Source organism: Barbus barbus (genome assembly GCF_936440315.1).
Source record: "Barbus barbus genome assembly, chromosome: 38".
NCBI classification, from domain to species: domain Eukaryota; kingdom Metazoa; phylum Chordata; class Actinopteri; order Cypriniformes; family Cyprinidae; genus Barbus; species Barbus barbus.
The window spans coordinates 11,115,148-11,140,816 of NC_136716.1; the positions used below are offsets into that span (position 1 = coordinate 11,115,148).

The 25,669-nt window shown below is 38.4% G+C and overlaps 1 protein-coding gene across 2 annotated transcripts in view; it reads left to right on the forward strand.

The window, feature by feature from the left end:
- trrap (transformation/transcription domain-associated protein) overlaps window positions 1-25,669 on the forward strand; it is a 90,640-nt gene that overhangs the window by 33,938 nt on the left and 31,033 nt on the right. For both annotated transcript variants that reach the window (XM_079397713.1, XM_079397714.1), the window contains exons 37-53: window positions 2,260-2,526; window positions 3,446-3,652; window positions 3,823-3,981; window positions 4,105-4,239; window positions 4,366-4,476; window positions 4,620-4,766; window positions 10,083-10,296; window positions 10,649-10,774; window positions 11,593-11,739; window positions 14,485-14,687; window positions 16,011-16,132; window positions 16,552-16,765; window positions 20,956-21,135; window positions 22,041-22,187; window positions 23,269-23,388; window positions 24,467-24,754; window positions 25,028-25,165. In XM_079397713.1, coding sequence (XP_079253839.1) covers window positions 2,260-2,526; window positions 3,446-3,652; window positions 3,823-3,981; window positions 4,105-4,239; window positions 4,366-4,476; window positions 4,620-4,766; window positions 10,083-10,296; window positions 10,649-10,774; window positions 11,593-11,739; window positions 14,485-14,687; window positions 16,011-16,132; window positions 16,552-16,765; window positions 20,956-21,135; window positions 22,041-22,187; window positions 23,269-23,388; window positions 24,467-24,754; window positions 25,028-25,165 — 2,925 coding nt within the window. The remainder of the gene's footprint in view (window positions 1-2,259; window positions 2,527-3,445; window positions 3,653-3,822; window positions 3,982-4,104; window positions 4,240-4,365; window positions 4,477-4,619; window positions 4,767-10,082; window positions 10,297-10,648; window positions 10,775-11,592; window positions 11,740-14,484; window positions 14,688-16,010; window positions 16,133-16,551; window positions 16,766-20,955; window positions 21,136-22,040; window positions 22,188-23,268; window positions 23,389-24,466; window positions 24,755-25,027; window positions 25,166-25,669) is intronic.

Here is a 25,669-nt window from a genome sequence, read left to right on the forward strand (position 1 = left end):
TCCACTTCTTTCCCTTCAAAAACTCTTTGGTTGCTTTTGCAGTATGCTTTGGGTCATTGTCCATCTGGACTGTGAAGCGCCGTCCAGTGAGTTCTGAAGCATTTGGCTGAATATGAGCAGATAATATTGCCTGAAACACTTCAGAATTCATCCTGCTGCTTTTGTCAGCAGTCACCTCATCAATAAATACAAGAGAACCAGTTCCACTGGCAGCCATACATGCCCACGCCATGACACTACCACCACCATGCTTCACTGATGAGGTGGTATGCTTAGGATCATGAGCAGTTCCTTTCCTTCTCCATACTCTTCTCTTCCCATCACTCTGGTACAAGTTGATCTTGGTCTCATCTGTCCATAGGATGTTGTTCCAGAACTGTGAAGGCTTTTTTAGATGTCGTTTGGCAAACTCTAATCTGGCCTTCCTGTTTTTGAGGCTTTACATCTTTACATCTTGTGGTGAACCCTCTGTATTCACTCTGGTGAAGTCTTCTCTTGATTGTTGACTTTGACACACATACACCTACCTCCTGGAGAGTGTTCTTGATCTGGCCAACTGTTGTGAAGGGTGTTTTCTTCACCAGGGAAAGAATTCTTCGGTCATCCACCATAGTTGTTTTCCGTGGTCTTCCGGGTCTTTTGGTGTTGCTGAGCTCACCGGTGCGTACCTTCTTTTTAAGAATGTTCCAAACAGTTGTTTTGGCCACGCCTAATGTTTTTGCTATCTCTCTGATGGGTTTGTTTTGTTTTTTCAGCCTAATGATGGCTGGCTTCACTGATAGTGACAGCTCTTTGGATCTCATCTTGACCGTTGACAGCAACAGATTCCAAATGCAAATAGCACACTTGAAATTAACTCTGGACCTTTTATCTGCTCATTGTAATGATATATCCATTACTTCTGCATTCTGAATCTTGCATTCGATGATGACACACACAAACCAGGATGAAGATGAGGGAGCTGACTTTGAGAGAAAAGCAAGCAATTTGGATGCTAAAAGAAAAGAGGAAGTCCGTTAGAGCTCTTGCAAAAACAAAGGGCATGGAGAAATCAAGAGTTTGGAAACCACCAGCGACACCAACAACGACCTGATCGGCTGAGAAAACAACAGTAGTTGATGACAGACAAATCATAAAAGCTGTGAAAATAAACCCTAAAAGACGTGTCTGTAAAATCACCAACAACTTCCAGAAAGCTGGGTGATGCTCTGACAATCTACTGTCCCCAGGAGACTTTGACACAGAATTACAGATGCTACACAGCAAGATGCAAACCTCTGACCAGCACCAAAAATAGAAAGGCAAGATTAGAGTTTGCAAAAAAGCACAAATGTGAGCCAGAAGAGTTTTGGAACTGTGTTTATGGTCCGATGAGACAAAGATGAACCTTTATCTAAGTGATGGGAAAGCAAAAATGTTGAGAAAAAAAGGGAACTGCAATAATCCCAAGCATACAGCCTCATCTGTAAAGCATGGTGGAGGTGGTGTCGTGGCATGGGCATGTATGGCTGTCTCAGGAACAGGCCCTCTCAACTTTACTGATGACTTAATGTATGATGACAGTAGCAGAATGAATTTGGAAGGGTACAAAACCATCTTGCCTACCAATATTCAAGAAAATGCCACCAGATTCATTGGGAAGTGCTTCATATTGCATCAGGATAATGACCCAAAACACCCTGCCAGTTCAGTCAAGGAATTTATAAGGGCAAAGAAATGGAAAGTCTTATATTCCCCAAGTCAATCTCCAGATTTTAATGCGATTGAACATGAATTTCACCAGCTGGAGAGGAGAGTAAAGGCAGAAACTCCCCAAAACAAGCAACAATTGGAATTGGCTGCATTAAAGGCTGGGAAAAGCATTTCAAAGGATGAGACCAAGAGTCTGGTGATGTCGATGGGTCACAGACTCACTGCTGTGATTGTGCGCAAGGAATCTGCAACTAAATAATAGCTTTTAATCTTTTATATCTGCCTTATGTTCAACTGTCCCAATACTTATGCTCACATCAATGAGTGGGATGAACTCTAAAAGTGCTGTTCTTTTTATTTGGTAAAACATGTGTTGAAACGTCTAATAATAAAATGTGACATTCTGTAGTTTTGTCTCATATTCATCTTTTAATCATATTTGCAAATGTCTTGACTTCACAGCCAACAGAGCAATTTTGTCTTTACTGTTCCAATACTTATGGAGGACACTGTACCTCACAGCCCTATTGTTTAGTGTCCTGTAACGCATTTTTCTCATTATTGTAGGTTCTTGACCCTGAGAAGCAGGCAGATCTGGCCGACTCATTGAGGATTTACTTGCTTCAGTTCTCAACCCTGCTGGTAGAGCATGCTCCTCATCACATCCATGACAACAACAAGAGCAGGAACAGCAAGCTGAGGCGTCTCATGACCTTCGCTTGGCCTTGCCTGCTCCCCAAAACCTGCGTGGATCCAGCCTGCAAGTACAGCGGCCACCTTTTGCTGGCTCACATTATCGCCAAGTTCGCCATTCACAAAAAGATTGTGTTACAGGTAAGCATGCACCAAAATTTCAGATGCCAAAAGTACTATGACTTTTTTTTTTCAGATTTTGTTTGAACAACAATTTAAATATTTATTCCTGTAATGGCAGCATTTTCAGCAGCCATTTCTTTCGTCTTCAGTGTCCCATTATTACAAAGGAATCATTGTAATGTGCTGATTTAGTTCTCAGCTATTGTTAATTATAATTGATGCTCAATTAATAATGGTTCTTATTATTACTAATGTTGAAAAAGGTTTAGCTGCATAATATTTTTGTGGAAACCTTTATACTTTTTTTCAGAATTCTTTGAACAGCAAGTTCATTCAATTCAAAAGAACAGCATTTATTTTTTTATAGAAATCTTCATACATTAAATTCATATATCTAGAAATTAAATGTCTTTACATATATCAGTTTGAGAAATTGAATACATCCTTTCTAAATAAAAGTATTAATTTCTTTAAAAAAACTTTTCAATTGTAGTGCAAGTCAGTTTTACACTGGTAAGGTAATGCAATTTTTTTCTGTTTTCTAATTTTATGTAAGCCATTTAAAAATCGTTAGAGCCTATATATTGCTGAGATTAAAAAAAGACTAAAATTAGGGGATTCATTTTCTGCCAGTTTATCTAGAATTTTTTGGCTTGGGCCATGATGGAATTAAAATGTGTTCAACAGACCAAATCTTTAGGGCTATTTCTTTTTAATTAAGGAAATAACATGACATGTATATAATAAATATGATTTCAGGCCTTTGGCAGATACAATTTCTCAAACTCAAATACTTCACTAACCTCAACATTTTAAAGAATAGAATAGTACCACTGAGCTTTTGCTACTCAAAGTTTAGTCTTTGGGGAACTCACTTCAGTAGTCAACTTCTTCCTTCTGTGAAATGCTGTTAAAAGTCTCTATCGGTTCTCTGCAGGTTTTCCACAGTTTGCTAAAGGCTCATACCATGGAAGCACGTGCCATTGTTCGGCAAGCCATGGCAATTCTCACACCTGCAGTACCTGCTCGGATGGAGGATGGTCATCAGATGCTCACTCACTGGACCCGCAAGATTATTGTGGAGGAGGGCCACACAGTTCCTCAGCTCGTCCACATACTTCACCTCATTGTTCAGCACTTCAGAGTATGTAAAGTCGCCTAACTCTCACTAGTTATACTGAAGATAATTTTACTGGATAATTATCCAGTATTCACATAATTCTATTTTTTATTGTACAGCCTTAGGTATTAGTTTGTTTGGAAGGTCATATAACATTTTAGAGTTTGCTTCAGTGTATGTTTCTCTGCCTACAGGTATATTATCCAGTAAGACATCATCTGGTTCAGCACATGATCAGTGCAATGCAGAGATTGGGCTTCACCCCAAGTGTGACTATCGAGCAGAGGAAGTTGGCAGTGGACTTAGCTGAGGTGGTCATTAAATGGGAGCTCCAGAGAATCAAAGACCAACAGGTTTGTTGGCAGGAAATAAGATGGCAAAATCAGTTTTCGATCTTCTGTGATTAATTTCATGCAATTAAAATTTATTGTACATTCCCGGCAATTAATTGTGTATGATTTTTTTTCTTTTCTCAGCCTGATTCGGAAGCTGATCCAGGAAGTGTGGGCGAGGGTACGAGTGGAGTCTCTGGTGCTATGAAGAGAGGAATGTCCGCTGACTCCGTACAAGATGTAAAGAGATTTCGCACTGCAGCTGGTGCTGTCGGCACGGTGAGGAAACCTTAAACCACTCTCCGCAGCCTGAGTGTGACCACTGTAATCAGTCTCTCATGCTCTGTACCCTGATGTACTGTGCCATGTTTGAGTACATTGGCTGTTTTCTGTTTGTATGCGCAGGTCTTTGGCCGCAGTCAGTCGATGCCCGGCACAGAGGCTCTACTTACCAAACCTGTGGAGAAACAGCACACGGATACTGTGGTCAACTTCCTCATCCGCATTGCCTGCCAGGTAGTTATCCATAAAAATAGCCACAGAAGCTGGCATGGCGTTAAGCACAAACAAGCAAACAAACAGTCTCATACCCGTTTTGTGAATCTTACTGGAGTGTCCACTAATACTTACACAATCTAAATCCTGCTCTGTGTCTGCAGGTAAATGATAGCACTAATGTGGCAGGCTCCCCCGGTGAACTGCTGTCCCGTCGCTGTGTGACCCTTGTGAAGACTGCCCTCAGACCGGACATGTGGCCCCGTGCCGAACTTAAATTGCAGTGGTTTGACAAGCTCCTTATGACTGTGGTAAGTCTGAATGGTTTTGAGTTTTGGCCTGTTTTCTTTTATTCTCCTAAAATACTAATGTGTAAAAAAAAACAGCAGATGGGATGCATGACAATACAAATTCACTCTCTGACAGTAGGTGGCGCTTTTAGAAAAGCAGAAATACCCTGGTTACTATGTGACACAAAGTGTTAAATAAATTTCTGTTTTTGACACCCATTTGTCACAGAGAAGAAAGGAAGTCAAACAGTGTTTGCATGTTTTCAAACAGCTGTTTAGATTTTTGTGTTCGTTTGGTGTTAATCTAATAACATCAAATAAAAGTGTGCAGAAACAAGAGAGCCAGTTCTGGGATTCTTCCTCTGCTATTCACTCAATCTAAATAAACTACTTTGTGAGCGCTACCAAGTCGTTATTTTATGTAACAGCAGTGGCTCTGGCCATTTGACGAACAGTCTCAACAGACACATTAACAGCCGTTCATTCAGATTAAAATGTATTTTTTTGTACTGAATATTTGTCTTTGTGTACAGACCTTGAAGATCTTTGAGAAGATCGCCATATCCTGTTCATCTCACTTCCCTCGTCATTATTTCCAGAGCCTTTCCAACCAGTTTTTATGCCAGCCAAATCGATATCCTGACTCTTATGAATGATTTTTCTTTCTTTGGAGTTCACTGGTGTGACTAACTCAGCTGTCATCTGAGAGAACAGCTCTCAGTTAGTGAGCGTCCACCACCTGCACTATTATACTGCAACCTCCCATCCCTCTCTCACTTCCTCTCTCATTCCACCTGTTATCAGGCAATGGGCTTCCTGTCGTTCGGACACACCACTCTATCGATTCTTTTCAGGGCCTGACAGTTATGCAGCTCCCTCTACTCATGTATCCCTGTGATTGAAATGCTCTGATATGGCAGAGAGGAGGCTGTCTCTACCTTGTACAGGCTTTTAATTTGTCCTTTGCCCATCCAAAGATTAGATCATGCTCTCTTGTCATCTTAGGAAGTATTCAGAACAATTAATGCTTTGGGAAAATTAATGTTCTGCACATATGATGACTCCCACATGTAAGTAATCTTTAGAATCATTGTTCTAATTTTAGCTTTTAGGGAATCACTCTTAAGATTCGATATTTATATGATTAATTGAGATTAATCAGAATGTCCAACTTATACCTGGTTAACGATACCTTATTAACAACTTGTCCAGCAGCAAGCATTAAAATCAGCACGTTATCTCTTAACAATTTTGTTTATCTTATTCGCGGCCAACGATAAAACAAACCAAATAGTTAGTTATCAAGCTCATGAGCGCAGGTAACGCGATCTTTTGGCAAGTAATTTCAGACTTGGAAAATCACATAGCAACAGACATGAGATTTCTTAATAGAATCAAAGTTTATTAAACTAAACAACACGAAACAAAAGACGTAAACAAACACACACATTCGTTGCAATGAATTGTTTTGATCTGAAGAGAGTTTTAGGTTCTAATGCTCGTTTTCAACCTGAGGGAAATCACACATGCATGGAACTCTTCTATCTTTACTCTTAAAAGATAAATACAACCAGGTCAGCAGATTCAGGAGATTTTGTCTTACTGTCTTTGCTTTCGGTCGAGTTCAGTCTTTTCCCGGTTCAAGGAGGCTCTACTTCAACTTTCGTTGCTTTCAGTTGAGTTTCTTCCTTCCCGGCTCAGAAAAGATCGTGCGCTGATGGGCGGCTTGGTAGGTTGTTGTCACGAGAATACACTTCAGTGGTTGGTTGGCCTCGTTCTGACTTGATGACGCTCCCAGGAAGTTGGCTTCAGTTTCTGAGGCTTTTAGATGTTAAAGTTCTTTGGAATCTTGAGTCTTGATCTCAGTGTACTGTTCAATCATGATGTTAAATGACTGAGAGCGTCCAGCAAGGAGCGAGCTGAGCTTAAGCTTTTCTTTTTAATTTTTTACAATAACAACCCCCAGAGACAGTTGGGTATCTGTTTTTAACGGGCCGATTTGGGATCTGCCCCCCGGGCGACTGACCCAATCGGATTCTTCCTGTGGGGCGGAGCCCCGCCCTGCACAGCTTCTTTCCGTGCGCATACCTTATCTGTTCAGTTATTTATCACATGAAAAACTTATTGACGGCAGATTTCTATTCGTATTGTAATCATGCATTGATGAGAACAAACAAATTTCGTCCACACCAGCTTTACTATTAATGAAATCAGCTTTCATCTGAAACCAAACACCATGTATTTGACATGCACAAAAATACATATATCCTTTGTATTCATTACGCAGTTAATGCATCGATTAAACGATTCTAAATGAACACATCGAGCATGTGAACTGAACACTAGTCATCAGGTAAAGTTATGCATCACAAGATTACAACAATATCATACGTTCCACAAGCCTTTTAAATGACACGAAAACAACCTTAATATATGTTGTAAATATATTGTATATAGTGTTTTTCTTAGTATATTGCTTCAATAGCAGAAACTAGTATAATTTTGTCCTTTTTTAGATACTTGAGCAAAGTGCGGCGTCTCTTTGTCTGTTAGGGAGCAACAAGGCGCGTTCCTGGGATGTGCTGATAACGCGAGGTCATAATGTCATTTTTTTGGGGGGAAGATCTGGAGATTTTCTTAGTTGGACGTTGATCGTAAAAACGTCATCTTCAACGATACCATCCTTGAATTTACTGCGTTAATGGAAAGAGATTAGGGAGGGTTTGTGTGGAGTTTCTCCAAATGACAAGGTCTTTTCCCTTGTTCGACTTTATTTATGATAAATCCAGCCAAGCACTTAAAGTTGCTCTTCTCTAAAGACATCCAGATGTTCTTCTCCAATATATCCTGGTTTTTATGGTCCCAGGAGATAAGGAGGTTCGGGGCGAGCGATGGGCTGGAGTGGGAGCTTTGATTCCTGCTTCAGGAATGTGTTGAAATTAGGTGTGTGTGTGTATTCTGGTTTCGACCAGGTCTTACACACATGACACATGCAGTCTCTCTTGTGCCCTCTTTTCAAATAGCCAGAAAAGCTGACAATTACCACTCTACCATATCTTCCGTCTTTATTTTCAGAGTGGGTTTGACAAACAGGTCACTCATCGTCCTAGCCCAAAAGCCCTGTTGAGGAAGTGAGGTGCTCTTTTCAGCTCTCTTATACAAACTAATGGCCAGTGTTGCAAATCCAATGGGGTTTTATCATCTCATTGTGTCGGCTTGTCAGTGATTAAAGGACAGGCTGCAGGGACAAGCTTAACATTGTGCAAATCTGTCTGCCAGTGTCTGAGTCCTCAGGGGCCAGACCTTAGTTGTCAATATTCAGTGGCACCTGAAACCTAATAAGCACTGGTTTTTACTCATTGTGCCAAGCCTGTGCGTTACTTGACTTAAATGAGAGAATGAAGGGATTTTTTTTCACTTAATTTTAGCACTTTGTGTAGCACAAGAAGTTTCAGTAGTTCAGTAAAATGTCAAGATTCTCGATACCACAGCATAAACGTGCCAGTATGCCATCTGACATTCTGCTTCATTTAAAAGTGTTTAGTAAAATTATGTAAGCATTGCTTCAGGTAATGAATCAAGTAAACAGTTGGTTAATCAAAAACAATAAGTTAAACATACAAATGAAGTATACAGTGATTTGAGGTACTCAAGTTAAATGGCAAAAAAAAAAACACTACCATCAAAAGTTTGGGGTCAGGATGTTTTTAATTAATGCTTTTATTTAGGATGAATGCATCAAATTGATCAAAAGTGACAGTAACGATTTTTTTTTTTTAAAGGTGACCAATTGTGCCCCTTTTTACAAGATGTAAGATAAGTCTAAATGTGAAGTTTTAGCTCAATATACCCCACAGAATTTCTTTTATAGCTTGTTAAAGTTGCCACTTTTAGGGTATGAGCCAAAATGCGCCGTTTTTTCTTTTGTCCCTTTAAATGCAAATGAGCTGGTGCTCCCGGCCCCCTTTTCAGAAGAGTGATTAATAACACTTTCAATAACACACACAACAAACAAATCTCATGCACTGAAAATGTCAGAAACACTCAAGCGGTTGACTAGACAGTGCTTTTAATATGCAATTTTTAACTACCACGTTCCTATTTACGATCATTCTGGTATCATGTGAAGGAAGCATCAGTGAAAACAGGCAGAGACAATGGTAGCTTTAGAAACATTAGTCTTTTAGAATCAACTTTTGTGAAAATCCAGCATTGAAATGACCATCGTTTGTGAGGCAGTCCGGCTTAAAATGATTGGCACAATCATATTGGACTTTACTGATTTTTTTTTTTTTCCTGGGACATTGTTTTTCAGCAGCTCAGATGGAGGGAGTCTATGGAGACTCATATGTTCATTTGTGCATTCCAAAACCCAACACTTCTAATGCTGCTTTGGAACTGACAAGCAGCTACAGCAAGAAAACAGTAATGGTGCACTGCTGCTTCTCACTCAGGGCTGTGTTTACGCTAATAGGGCAGAGAGCGTCACAAATGGGCGGGACTAGGGTGAATGACGTGTACGTAGGGTGATTCTGGAATCGCTTGTTCTGAGAGACCGTTTATGATTTATTGGGATTATAAAAAAAAAATGAGTGGTTGTATTTTTACCATTTTAGGCTAGTTGTTTTCACACACTGTGGCTACACAACTGTGTTGAAACACCTTTTAAAAGTGATTTCTGTATAATAGGTCCCCTTTAAAGATAAATTTTTTTGGCATTTTTGCCTTTATTAGGAAAGGACAGATCGGAACTGACAGGAAGCGAAGTAGGAGAGAGATCAGGGGCGGGATCGGGAAAGGTCTTCGAGTTGGGATTTGAACTTAGGACGCCTGTAGCGCAACGGCGCTGTATGTCAGTGCGCTGCCCACAAGGCTATTGGCACCGACGACAGTAATGATTTCTATTTCAGTCAATGCAGTTCTTAAGAACATTCTATTTCAAAGAACCAAAGAATCATGGTTTTCAAAAAAATATTAAGCAACATAACTGTTTTTAACAGTAATAATAGAAATGATTCTTTAGCATCAAATCAACATTATTTTAGATTCTGATGGACCATGTGACATTTAAGACTGGAGTAATGGCTGCTGGAAATTCAGTTTTGCCATTACAGGAATGAATTGTACTTAAAAATATATTAGATTGGAAAACAGTCATTCTAAATTGTACAAATGTTGTCACAACATTATATTGCTATTTTACTATACTTTTGATCAAATGTATTCTTGGAGAGACTTTTCTCCAAAACAGTAATACATCTTACCAACCTCAAATCTTTGAACTAGTGTTGGTTCCTCTGTACCTCATGATTCAGCATATCCTTCTCTGTTTTTCAGGAGCAGCCAAACCAGGCAAACTTCTCCAACATCTGCACAGGGCTGGAGATTCTCAGCTTCCTTCTGTCAGTGCTGCAGCCTCCAGCCATCCTCGCGCACTTCAAGTCTCTGCAGCGTGGCATTGCAGCTTGCATGACCTGTGGAAACACCAAAGTGTTGAGGGCAGTCCACTCCCTCCTATCCAGACTCATGAGCACCTTCCCCACAGAACCTAGTGAGTAGATCATGCTGTTATTGATATCTTCACCTAGAGACCTCATTTGGGCAAAGCTGCTTATATGTACGGTGAACAATAATTGCATCATTTAATTTGCTCCAGTGTAAGATGCAGTCTAAAGGCCATGGTATTATGGTCAGCAGCTGTTAACAAACACACAAATTCTTTGAATCTCCACAGAGATTGCGAAATAATAACTTTAGACACACTAGTGATTATCGACAACAGTATTACAGCCCTATTTCTGTAATCGGTAATCTCTTAATAAGATTGTCCAGGTTGTGCTAGTTTTTCATTCAAACTGTGGTACGTTAAAACATTTTTTTCTAATATTTTGGTTTTTCCTTAGGCACATCCTCGGTGGCTTCCAAATATGAGGAGTTGGAGAGTTTGTACGCTGCAGTAGGGAAGGTCATTTATGAAGGCCTCACAAACTACGAGAAAGCCACCAGTGCTAACCCAACTCAATTGTTCGGTGAGAAAATGTAATAGCTCTACTACATAACCAAAGGGAGTTATTCTGAAAAATCTTCCGCCACACAACACAGATGTAAAGTTTTTCAAAAAGGTCTTTTTTTCAGATATATACTTACAAAATGTAAATCGTGTATTTATATACTTACCACTCTTGTGCAGCAAGCATGCATTGTATTTCACAAGATTACTGTTTTTACTGTATTTTTGATCAAATAAATGCAGTCTTGGTGAGCATATTTCTAAAACATATGTAAAAAAAAAAAAAAATCTTACCAACCCAAAACTTTTGAATGGTAGTGTGGATCCGTTTCAGGTAAGAATTTTTTTTTATAATGGAACGCTTAGTTATTTTACAATTTAGTGTTCATCTTTAATTATATTTCATAATTGGAAACAAAAAGTGATGAAACTCTATTGGATAACATTCTAAAGTTACCAGTGTTTCATTTCAGCCCAAAGTGGCACCATTGGTCAATAAATGCCTCCTGATTCCGCTCTGGCAGTGCTCTAGAGTTACATTTACCACTGATGTACTGTATGTGTCTCCATCGAGTGTGACTTTTTACATTTATCTTTCCTCCCCAGAGCTGTGATCTAAGAAATGCATTACGCATGCTTTTTTTTTTTTTTTGTCTCCATCTTCCTTACCCGGTAACTCGGTTAGATTTCTCCAGAAACGTCCTTGTAATACAACTACAGGGACAAAGGAGCTGCACCCAAAGTCATTAGCAGGCGCATGTCACTTGCTGTCCCTGACAGTGTCGCTAGGGCAGCGGGGCGTCATGTTACCAGCTTCTCTCTCCTCTTTGCTTCCAGGAACGCTGATGATCCTAAAGTCGGCCTGCAGCAACAACTCCAGCTACATCGACCGCCTCATTTCCGTCTTTATGCGCTCCCTGCAGAAGATGGTGAGAGAGCACCTGAGCCCGCAACTCAACCCCGGAGCTGCTGAAACCAGCACAGGTGACCATTCTTTAGACTCTTGGGTCAAGGACGTTTTCCCACCAAAGATACATTTAAAATTATTTCACCTTAAGTCATTTGAATGGTCTATTATTATTAGGGGGGAAGCATCATTAATCTTATTCTTGTTTTGCTCTTGTGTCTACGGCAGCCCATAGAACTGCTTGCAGGAAAGTTGTGAAATTTGGCACACAGATATAGGATAGTCTGAACAGTAATACATAACAAATTTGGATTCTCAAACTGTATGATTCGATTGAAACCCTGACATAATTTTCCGTCATGAAGATTTTGCTCAACTTTGCTCAAATTTTCATGAAAATTGTATTGATCATCTTTAGACTATGCCGACAAAAAATTAAGGAATTCAAGCTGATTACACTTTTCGAATTACGTGCAAACAAATTTGATGATCATGCCAAAATGGATGTGAGGCTATATCTCCACAACACCTTAACACATTGAGAACTTGGTGTTTTGCAGCAACCATGACTGTTAGAAGTTATGGATTTCTTGTCGATAGACAAAACCATTTTCATTTTCCACATCAATGGATTTAATGGCATGATGCCAGACTGCATCTGAGGCTGTATCTCTGCAAAGCTTTAAAATATTGATTCCGAACTTTGCGTTGCGTCGCGTTGTCACCCAACATTGACCATACAAGATTTGTGCTGACACCAAACAAAAACTATTGATCAAAAGTAATACGCAATTGTCACATTACAAGTGATTGTATTCATGGGTTTTCAAACATTTTGCTTAAAATTGTCTTCAAATGTCTTTACTAATTTTTGTCTTGCTTTTAGCTCCTTATTTTGTTCCAATGTACTTGGCCCCTTGATTGCTTGAAGCTAAATTTATTATTAGTATAATTTATTTTTTATTAATATTTTTAATTAAAATTATAATTAATGTTTGAAACAAAGTAATTATACTACCAACATGCAGAAAAGAAAAACAAGATATTGTATCATTGTATCAGAGATGACCCCTGCAGACCCTGTGGGTTAAGGTCAATAAGTCCTAAAATATTAGATAATTTGACTTTGATTTATCAGTCAAGGTTTGTAGTCAGATTTGTAGTCATTAGTCAGATTGGAAAATGTCATGTAGTGTGACTTCCTAAAAACTTATGATATTTGTAAAAGAAAATACTTTTTATCTTGAAAAATATATTTAAAAGTTATTTTGTATATTCAACTTAAGGCAAATAATATTACTTGATGGTTGCACCACAGCCTTTGAAATTTAAAGTTTTCTTGCAAATGGTACAAAAGGTTTTTCATTACTATACAAAACCAAAATGAAGACAAAGAACACATTTCTAGAAACTTTGCATGCATTTTAAATTCGATTAAAAAAAGAGAAGATTTTTCTTTTATCGTGCACGCTCTTATGGCATTTTTCTTTTATCATGCACGCTCTTATGGCATTGACACCCAAGTAAATTTAAACAGAACAGGCAGCACACTGGTCAGATCAGTTCTTCTGTTGATGGCACTCGATGGATCACTAAATCATCTGAATCGATCCTAATGGGTTGCTGTCTAGGAGCAACCATGTTAAGTTAATGCAATACAGTATGCAATACTCAATTTAAACAATCTTGTGCTTTAGCATTGGCCTCTTTCTGTCATTATCCCATCTGCACTTGGTTAGCATCACTTCCTTCCTTCGAGGAGGTCGTATTCAAGCCTTTAAAGATTTCAAGCTTGTCTTTATTTAGGATGGTATATGGAAGCCAGCTGAGGTAGGTTAAGATCTATTGCTTTGTCTTATAGAACGGGTCCTCTTCCTCTTGGCCCAGAACTGACAGTCTGTCTTAAATTTAGGCTCTTGACAGTATGATGGAAAAATATACGCTCTTACTGGGACAGCTTTAATCCTCTTGTCTGCAGTCATCTGGAGGAGTTTAAAAAGTGGGCAGAAAGACAAAAAGACACGTTGTCACCTTGGAGCAGAGTGTGAGAGAGAACTGTTAGACTTCAGAGTGTGCTGTCCATATTTGACCACTGGGTGCTGCAGGAGGGCCAATCAAATGTTCGGAGACTGGCCCACAAATCCATCCATACTGAGAAACATCTTCTGTGATTGAAGTCAAAAAGCTCCCACTGTGTCCACAGGAATATAAAATCCAGACAATCCCATCTGCTCAGTGCCTTCTAGATGTTATTATGGTTTTTAAATGGTAAATGGAGATGGGATTGAACAGACACACGCACACACATTCGCACACTTTCGGCCCTGCCTGTCCTGTGCTGTCTGAAGGCCTCATGCTGCAATGTCACCCTGACAGCGTTGCCCAAGACCCCCTCACAGCGTGAGTCAGTGGCGAACTGGAAATCAGCCTCTAACATATTCTCCCCCAAGGGTTCGACTCATCAGAACAATCACATTTTACCTTGAGCAAATCAAGCAGAAAATACATTCAGAGGCCAGACTAAACTCATAACCCGTCTCCTTTCTGCTACAGCTCTCCATGCTAAAACTCAATCACCTTTCCTCCGTTTTCAGCAGGCAGAATTTCGTATTTTATGGTTCATATCCTCAGCTGTCTTTTACAATTTGTGATGTATGTTTGATAGTAGGCTTTGAGATATATGCAATATTTTGCTGTGTGTGTGAGCCTGTGTAGTTTTTCCTCTTTGTTAGGTTTGGAAAATCATAGTAGGCCTGTGAACCTCATCAAAAGGGAAAATAGTATTGCTGTCATGTAATCATGTTCTTCTATGTTGACTGTAGTTACGAGCGAGTTGGTCATGCTTAGTTTGGATCTGGTAAAGGAGAGGCTGTCAGTCATGAACATGGAAATGAGGAAGAACTTCATCCAGGTTATCCTCACCTCCCTCATCGAGAAATCTCCTGACCCAAAGATTCTTCGAGCCGTGGTGAAGATTGTGGAGGAATGGGTCAAGAACTCTGGCAACACCATGGCTACCAACCAGGTAGAATCTCACAGGCTGCTGCCTCAAAATAAAAATTATCATCACCTGGTGTCATATTATGAGGAATATTCTTTGGTTTTAACATACTTTTTGGAACATTAAGTAAGCAAAGATGACATTTACATGTCAATGACTTGTGGGTGATTAGAAAACAATAAATTGTAAAATAAAAAACAAACTAAATCAAGAGTACAAGTTCAGTTTAATGTTTTACATCTTTATCTTTAGTGTTTTTAGAATTTGAATTAAGATTATTAAGATAACAACTAAATTTAAATAAAGACTTATTGGGATCCACCAAAATTTTGCTTCTCCTTGTGCCTGACCCTCTGGTTGAAATGGTTCAAACCGTGTGCTGTTCCTGGCAGCAAGTTTATTTTTAACAAGATGTCTAATCATTTTACTCTGATCTTCATAGTCCTTGTCGTACATTTTGGCATAGATTATTTTGTGATCCATTCACAAAGTAATGCAAACTTTGCAAAGAGACTATTGAATGATAGGGCAGTTAAAAATAAGTCGACAGCATGGTCAGAGAGAGAGAGGAAAGTGACCATTATAACTGGACCTCAGCGAACTGCATTCAATAATAAAAAATGTATGACAAGACATCTTAAAAAGAGCATTTATTCATTTTTTTTCGTTTAGTCGTTTTAATTATTTTTATTTACATTTCATTTAGTCAATTTAAGACAGAAATAAAATTTAAGACGGAAAAAAAACATAAATGTTTAAGTGTGTTAATTCTGTACCTCCAAACAGAGTTCTGAGTTGTTTTTAACAGGTTTTCTTTTGTCTGATCAATGATCCCACCCCAAACTTGTGCCACTGCGAGCCAGTGTTGTTGGTTGGGATTTCTAAAACAAGCATGACTATGATTTAATAGCACTGTAGTGCTTAGAGTTCTTAGGTAAATCGACTATAAATGGCTTGACCTGATTCATATTTCATGCATTCTTGTTTGAACATGACGTAATTGCTTTCCATTTCTGTGTACTTGCTAAACACAATAGCAAACCAACCTTTTGTTGACTCTGAATACCACAATGTTAAACATTTGCGCTCAAAGCTTATCCTGCTGTAAATGAGGCATTGTGTATTCAGTGCACTGTGGCCCGGACAGCTGAACCCAGGTGTCTGTTCTGTTAGCCCAAGGCGAGAGAGCAGACAGGGAGAAAAAGGAGCTGAGCAAAGGTGCTGCTCTCCTGGTAGATGAAAGATAAATGGACTGTATCAATCCGTTACCCCCTTCTCCTCCTCAGCTCTCCTTCTCCTTCTTTTCTACTGTCTTATGCTCTCTTTGTCTTCGTTTCTCTTTCCTAGGTGCCTAATCCAAGAGAGAAGTCCATTCTGCTGGTGAAAATGATGACCTACATTGAGAAGCGCTTTCCTGACGACCTTGAATTGAATGCCCAGTTCCTGGACCTCGTTAATTACGTCTACAGGTAATTACGCCGATTAATCACAGGGTCCGCTGTCCATGCTGGCCTTCCATCTATTGCCATTAGCAACAAGACTGTGGCTGGTGGGGGGTAGGCCCCATTTTGATTGCTAAAGTTGGGGCTGGTGGTGTTTGGCGGCTGAGGGGCAGGAGGTATTGTGGGTTACCGTCACCCTGGGCAAGAGAGCATTTCTCCAGTATCAGGAGCAATTCATCCTGGTGAGAACCCATAGGCTTAAATCAACAGCTCTAATTGTATCTACGCTGGAACACATGCAGTCCTTAATCGCTGTTGTTTGCTAAAGACCCACCATGTTGTTTATTGTCACGCTGCATTTCACGCTGAATCAGAAGGTAAACGCAACAGCGGTCTCGCAGCGTTTGTCTAAAGCACTTTGGTACTTGTTTTTTTTTTTTTTTTAGAGATGAGAACCTCTCAGGAAGTGACATCACATCCAAGCTGGAGCCAGCATTCTTGTCAGGGCTACGCTGCACCCAGCCGCTGATCAGAGCAAAGTTTTTCGAGGTGTTTGATGCATCAATGAAGCGACGAGTCTATGAGAGGCTTCTTTATATTTGCTGCTCGCAGAACTGGGAAGCCATGGGCAGCCACTTCTGGATCAAACAGTGCACTGAGGTACAGATACATATTTTATTGAAAAAAATATGAGGAAAAACGCATGAAAAATGAATGTGATGTCATGGCTAGGGATGCACTAATAGAGACATTTTTGGAGAAATGCAATGTATGTTAATAGACTTAAAAAGAAAATAAAAAGAAAATATAATTTTAAATAAAATAAATAGTAAAATAAAGAAATAGTAAGCAAATAAATGTATAATATTTAAATTTGAATGTATTGTACAATAAATAATATATGAATAATATTAAATATATATATATATATATATACAGTGCCCTCCAAAAGTATTGGAACAGTAAAGACAAAATTGCTCTGTTGGCTGTGGAGTCAAGACATTTACAAACATGATTAAAAGATGAATATGAGACAAAACTACAGAATGTCACATTTTATTATTGGGTGATTCAACACAGATGTTTTACCAGCTAAGAAGTTCAGCACTTTTAGAGTTTCATCCCTCTATCTGATGTGAGCATAAGTATTGGAACAGTTGCCTCACAGGTCTTTCTAAGTGATCAGCTGTGTCCTGTTGCATTCATTCTTCAGATATTAAAAGCAGGGAATGTGTCGTATCAGTTATAGCCATTACTTCTGTATTCTGAATCTTGCATTCGATGATGACACACACAAACCAGGATAAAGATGAGGGAGCTGACTTTGAGAGAAAAGCAAGCAATTTGGATGCTAAAAGAAAAGAGGAAGTCAGTTAGAGCTCTTGCAAAAACAAAGGGCATGGAGAAATCAAGAGTTTGGAAACCACCAGCGACACCAACAACGATCTGATCGGCTGAGAAAACAACAGTAGCTGATGACAGACAAATCATAAAAGCTGTGAAAATTAATCCTAAAAGACGTGTCTGTAAAATCACCAACAACTTCCAGAAAGCTGGGTGATGCTCTGACAATCTACTGTCCTCAGGAGACTTTGACACAGAATTACAGATGCTACACAGCAAGATGCAAACCTCTGACCAGCACCAAAAATAGAAAGGCAATATTAGAGTTTGCAAAAAAGCACAAATGTGAGCCAGAAGTGTTTTGGAACTGTTTATGGACCGATGAGACAAAGATGAACCTTTATCTAAGTGATGGGAAAGCAAAAATGTGGAGAAAAAAAGGGAACTGCAATGATCCCAAGCATACAGTCTCATCTGTAAAGCATGGTGGAGGTGGAGTCGTGGCATGGGCATGTATGGCTGCCTCAGGAACAGGCCCTCTCAACTTTACTGATTACTTAATGTATGATGACAGTAGCAGAATGAATTTGGAAGGGTACAAAACCATCTTGCCTACCAATATTCAAGAAAATGCCACCAGATTCATTGGGAAGTGCTTCATATTGCATCAGGACAATGACCCAAAACACCCTGCCAGTTCAGTCAAGGAATTTATAAGGGCAAAGAAATGGAAAGTCTTAGATTGCCCAAGTCAATCTCCAGGTTTAAATCCGACTGAACATGAATTTCACCAGCTGGAGAGGAGAGTAAAGGCAGAAACTCCCCAAAACAAGCAACAATTGGAATTGGCTGCATTAAAGGCTGGGAAAAGCATTTCAAAGGATGAGACCAAGAGTCTGGTGATGTCTATGGGTCACAGACTCACTGCTGTGATTGTGCGCAAGGAATCTGCAACTAAATAATAGCTTTTAATCTTTTATATCTGCCTTATGTTCAACTGTCCCAATACTTATGCTCACATCAATGAGTGGGGTGAACTCTAAAAGTGGTGTTCTTTTTATTTGGTAGAACATGTATGTGTTGAAATGGCTAATAATAAAATGTGACATTCTGTAGTTTTGTCTCATATTCATCTTTTAATCATATTTGCAAATGTCTTGACTCCACAGCCAACAGAGCAATTTTGTCTTTACTGTTCCAATACTTATGGAGGGCACTGTATAAACACATATACATGTATACATACACACAGGGCCTAAAACTAACTTTTTGCCACACCTGCCAATGGCCGGTGACGTGATAAAATTTAATGGCCAAAATTTTTTTTTTACCGGCCATGAAACTCTTTTTGCAAAAACAGGCAGTCATTACTACTACAAAGACTTAACATATTTACATTTTTCATTTTACAAGAAAAAAACAACAAACCGATTTTTAATTTTTCTTCTTTTTTTTTTTTTTTGCAGTGTGTATGTGGTGGTATTGTTTTTTCTGCACTCATGTTAACAGATTAGAGGAGGGCTGTTCAATTAGCTTCATTTGAGGGCTGGATTATCGAACTGAAAATTTTAAGGGGGCCAAGGGGGTGGGGGCCGTCCCGATCTCTTTCTGGGGGGACCTATAAAATTAGAAAATAAATTGAAATCTAAAATCTATAAAAGGTTAACATTAGTGCTTTCTGTCAATCGATTACATTTTTTTTATTAATGACACATTTTTCTGTAATTAATCATAATCGCATATTTATATTGTCATAATTTCACATTGAACCTCCAACTTAATGTAGAAACAACAAAGATAGTTTTAAAAAAAATTTTTTAATGGATTCTTTTTGCTAAGTAGCCTATTATTAATGAAGTATTGATACCAATACTGCTGCTGGTTTCTCTATTAAAGGCATTTTCCCTCAGTTTTACCTATTAATTATAGCCATTCAACATTACAGCATAATTAAGCCATTATTTTTTACATTTAATAGGCTCTGAAATATTAAGTGATTTTAAAACAATCTTCACATAAGCTATTAAATGTATATCCATAAACTAGACAGATTAATCTTTGTTTAAACTACAAAAGTTAATCATCGACTAGAGCAGTCGAGTGATTTCTCTTTTTCTTTGATTCTTTGATTTACATCAATGCCAGACTTCAACAGGTTTCACTTTAAAAGCAGCGCTGCCTCTTTAAAACCTGATGCACATGACACGAATCTGACACGCATCCTATTTTCTCCAAACTCTTTTAAGACATTATAACTCATTTAAGACTAAGTTTACGAGGTAACTTGCCAAACCCATGTGTTTTCGTCCGTTGAAGCACTGCTGGTGCGCTGTCTGAAGCGGCTCAGCTCAGCTTACAGCCGAACGTAGCCTGCACCGTTTAGGCAGCGTAACCCCAGGTATGTGTCGCCACATTCTCGGGTTATGAAGAATAAAGAAGGGAAAAGTTAATCTTCCGAAATGAAGCAGCAATATCTTCTCAGGTAAAAGTTAGTCGAACCATGTCTAGGGATAAGCTGGCCATCACACTGCTCTGTCCTTATCAGCTCATTTGTATCCTATTATTCGATTCACTCTTGTCGCTTATGACAGAACGGCATCATGATGATCTTCTCTTCAGAAAATATTATTTTATTTGCTTACGTCAGAAACAGCGAATCTCTTTAAAAACTGTCTGTTGTTCTCACTACATTGCATTGTTATATTTCGTAAAAGTTTTACCCGCCAATTGGCGACTGACACAGTTACATAAACTTGCCGATTTTTACTCCCATTGGTCGCTAGGCCCTGTGTTAATATTTAAAGCAATGGTTTCATTTATCATTTCTATGATATAACATTGCATGTCACACCACAGGATATGTCTACAGAATTTTTTTTATAATTACAAAAAATAAATCCCGATGTATTGTACATCATCAGTCGTGTTGTAAGCTCTGTGCAGAGTGGATAATACTTCATAATTATGCACATGCTTAAATTACATAGAAGCTAATTGCACCTTGCAAAGCAGTTGTATGCATACTGTATCATTTTAACGTCACAGTTTTCCTCTTCATGATTTTATCAAAACTTCAGCTGCATTTTAGGTAATTATTCTTTTGTATTGATGCATTCACCATGATGTAACAGCTCTGGTATTTGGCTGCTCAAGTCAGGTCACAATCCATCCATCTCAGCCACAATCAATGCTACTCTGGCTCTTGAATTATTAATGCTGTCCTACACATGGGGTGGCTGTGTGCGCAAATCAGCCTGCCATGATAGACTAGAAGAATATTCACTGTTGGAGCTCTGCAGCCAGTGTCAAGCAGTTAGACATATATTCGCAAGTGGTTAAAAATGGCAGCTGTTAAATAATGCTGGCTCATGCAGGTGTCATTTATGCGTGAATGTTAGCTACTTTCTTCCAAGTGTTGTGATTTTCACAGAAGGAGCAGCTGTTTGCTTGCGTGTTTTCGGAATCGTGGCAGTTCAGAGTTTGATTCTGTCGTCTCTGCCTCACAGCTGCTGCTGGCGGTCTGTGAGAGGAACACCACCATTGGCACCAGCTGCCAGGGCTCCATGCTCCCCTCCATCACCAACGTCATCAACCTGGCTGACAGCCATGACCGCGCAGCCTTCGCCATGGCAACGCATATCAAACAGGAACCTCGTGAGAGAGAAAACAGCGAGACTAAGGAGGAGGTCAGCTGTGCCATACAGTGTATACAAACATCTGTACAAAAAGCTTGTTTGTGCCTTTATTGCCTAATTTAGCTGACTCTAGTGTATATATGTGTATATATATATATATATATATATATATATATATATATACATGTATATATGTGTGTATGTGTATATATATATATATATGTGTATATATATGTATGTATATGTGTGTGTGTGTATATATATATATATATATATGTATATATGTGTGTATGTGTATATATATATATGTGTATATGTATATATGTGTGTATGTGTATATATATATATATATATATGTGTATATATATGTATGTATATGTGTGTGTGTGTGTGTATATATATATATGTATATATATATGTATATATATATATGTATGTATATGTGTGTATGTATATATGTGTATATGTATATATTTATGTGTGTGTATGAATGTGTTTAACGAAGACCTTTTATATATTGCATATTTGATTTAAAATGTTTTCTAAAAATGTAAAAGTAAAATAGTAACATGAAAATTAAATATATAGTACATATAAAATATAAACTCTAATAATCATATGAAATGTCAAACACATAGAAATGTATATTCATGTAATTTAATATTTCTAAAAATGCTCCAAGTTTGTTAACATGTTTATAATCTCATGTCAACATTTCAGCAAGTCTTACTTGAAATGTATTATTAAAAACATTAACACATAGTAGTTGAATTTCTATTTAAACTCTACCTCCTTAAATTCATATTTACATTTTAAATCTTTTTCATCTGCCCTCAATTCAAATTCAGGAATTCAAAGGTGCTTTCAAATATGTTCATAGAGGCCTGCTGCAAGTGTAGCAAGATAACAATTTTTTTCCCCATATTTCGTGTTTTTGTGACCTTTTTCATCTGTAGGATGTGGAGATAGACATTGAACTGGCACCTGGAGACCAGACCAGCCTCCCTAAGACCAAGGAGCAAGCAGAGCGAGACGCAGGCAACCAGCTGCACATGCTCACCAACCGCCATGACAAGTTCCTGGACTCCCTGAGAGAGGTCAAGGTGAGCCACCACCTCAACATATGCCGCCCTCACGAGTGCAACCTCAAGCATTAGAAAAAATAAAGCAAATCTTAAAAAAGACACTGGTTACATAAAGGACATATGTTAGGAACGAGTCACATGCAGAAGTCATACAGTCTTCTGAACTGTGTAGTTTAATATGCGCTTTTGGTTCTGGCTTCTTTCATCTCTAACCTGCTCTTCCTCATTTGGCTGCTCCCTCATAAGTGTCTCTGTTAAAGAGAGTTTGATCAGGGCAACATGGGATTCTGTCTCCGAGCACTTTGAGGTCACAGCATCATTGATTTCTATTTAATCCTAGACACGGTGCTTCTTTATATGCACCTCTCAAGCTGGCTTTAGATAAATGATGAAGTGAGGAGTTCAAAGCCCTGACCTGCCTGCGTTGCCCACCGGAGCTGCTGTCAGGAACCACAGCACACATTTGAGTTCTGGCTTATGCTAACATTTTCATTCCTCTTGTGGTCAGAGGTCCAAACCTTTACGTGGAGTTATGCCCTAAGAGTTATTCAGTGGCAGGAGGTGATGACCAGTCATGCATATTAACGTACAGTGATCCTTTATGAAAGTCATAAAATGGAATAGTCTCTTTTGTCCTTGAGTGTCTGGTGACATGAGTGAAGATTATATCTTTTTTTGCTGCAAACGTGACATGATACATGTAGGAAGCAAGTATAAAGAATAGTGTGTATTAAGCAGGGTTTTATAAATAACTGAAACCAAAACCATAGCATTTTGTTACTTGAAATAAATGTTAAATTGTATAGATTATATATACAAAGCATATTATATTTTATATCTAATTTCCATTTAGGTTAGCTTTATGTACTAAAATAACAAACTAAAACAAAGTATATATACATATTTAAGAACAAAATCGAATAGACCTTTATTAACAAGTGTTTCCTGGCAGACTTTGGAACTGAGACAAGGCGCACTTCTGCTAATCGGCTGAGCTGACATTATCAGCCAATGCGATAATCTCAAGTGGCTAAATGTCGGTTGATTAATGGACGATATATTGCCTATCTCTAAATGAGTCTCTTGTGTGTGTAATCAGACGGGAGCACTGCTGAATGCACTGGTTCAGTTGTGCCACATCTCCACCCCATTGGCTGAGAAGACCTGGGTCCAGCTCTTCCCCCGCCTGTGGAAGATTCTGTCGGACCGCCAGCAACATGTGAGTACCTCAGTTCTCCAAAGAGCTGAGCTAACAGTTGGTCATTTTCCTCGAAACAGTTTCCATGTAGAACGACTGCGTATGACCGCTGCTCGTTTTAACTTGACCTTTGTTGTGGTTTAAGTGTAGGCTGCCTGTTTTACTACTAATAATGCATATCACTGCAGAATCAGCATGCAAAATGTGTGTTAATGGTGTTGGAGGTTGTGCCTATACGCTCATCTTGGAGACCTTTACATGGGTGGGGGCCTTTCTGACCTTTCTGCCCCTGCCGATGAACTTAAAGAGGCAGCACTTGCTAATGAGCAGAAATTAAACCTTTTATGCAAATATCTGGGTTTAATGGACCAGATGTCTTAAGTATTAGAATTCTCATTAAAGGGCTTTAATTTGGAGTGACTGAGGTTATAGACTACAACACGCTTTCAAAATAGAAATCCTTTTTTTTTTAAATACTAGGACGTATTTACTGCATCGGTCTTTTTCTGTAATAATGCAAAGGTCTTTGTGCAAAATGGGCTGTTTTCTTTAGCATTGACATTCCTGTTGAATATTTATAGCAAATTTCTATTGATATTTGGTGAGAAGCTACTTTTGTACATTTTATTTTAAACATTATTGTGAAGTTCTCATCAAAGTCACCCTGTTTTTATTATTATTATTAATCATTTATTTTTAATTGAAGTTGACCAATATTCAGGCTGATGCCATTAAACTGTTTTGTCTGTCAGTCAATCAATCAATTAATTAATAAATCATTTAAAAAAATTAAATAATTTCTTAATCTTTTTTAAATCTTAAACTAGATTTTCAGATTATTTTTATTTTAACAAATTTATGGTATGAATATTCGTTTTGAGGTTTGATGAAGATTACATGTAATGGCATTATTGCTTTTTATATGTGACTAGGTGATGGCAAATGTATACTAAAATATAAAAATAATGGAAATCAACATGAATTATTAACAGTCCGATACTGACAATCATTAAAAAGTTTTCTAATATCAGCCGATGACTAATATTGTACCAATATATCATGCATCTCTAATTTTGGTCTTATGTATCCCTTTTTGCAGGCACTCTCAGGCGAGATGGGTCCGTTCCTGTGTAGTGGTAGTCATCAAGCTCAGAGAGATTGCCAGCCCAGTGCTCTAAATTGCTTTGTGGAGGCCATGTCTCAGTGCATGCCGCCCATACCCATCAGGCCCTGCGTGCTGAAGTACTTAGGAAAGACCCACAATCTGTGGTTACGCTCCACTCTGATGCTGGAGCAGCAAGCTTTTGAGAAAGGCCTTAACTTGCACATCAAACCCAAACAGAGCACAGAGTTCTATGAGCAGGAAAGCATCACTCCTCCACAGCAGGTACAGTGATGCATGAGCCCTTCTATTGTCTTTGTTGCCATTGATATTCCTGGCAGAGGAAGTTTTGTGTTCTGAAGGTTCCCCGGTGTCACTCAAAATGAACTTGTGTGCTGAATTTCCAATTGGCTTTGTTTTGACCTGTCAGTGAGTTCAGTTTGAAGTATCCCAGCATTCAAGCTGCTTATGCTAAGCAGTCATCTCATTGGGACACCTCTGAATATGGATGTGTTTGTCCCCTATATTCTTTGAAGATGTGTTCTTGTATTCCCTCAGGAGATCCTCGACTCGCTGGCGGAGCTTTATTCCCTACTGCAGGAAGAGGACATGTGGGCGGGGCTTTGGCAGAAGAGATGCAAGTTCCCCGAGACGAGCACAGCCATTGCATACGAGCAGCATGGCTTCTTTGAACAGGTGAGAGACTGAAAAGATTGTATCGCAATGCATGTGATTGGCAAAATTTGAATGGATAAATCAAAAAGAAGGCCTGCACACTCAATCAAATCATGATATGGACTAGTATCTGTAAATATCAAACTGCAAAAAGGCTGTTCAAATTTCATGTGATTACACTTTATAAAAATTAATTGTTAAAGTTTTATGCATTCATTTTTTTTTTAACCTTTTTTGATAATAAATATGTATTAAATCCTAAAACAGATTCAGAAAACAAAAAATTTCAAAAACATTAAATTATTAAATTGATTAGACATTCTTTTTGATTTAATAGAATTTAAAGAAATGAAACTGAATCTAGGAAAATTAAAACACACAACAGGATTTGTGAACAAACAAAACAGTTCATAAGACACTCTTGTTAAGATTTTAATACATTATTATATTTAGTGTTATAAATTCACTTGACTAGACATTCTGATTACATTATTAAATTCTTCTTTAGACATTATACATTAGTAA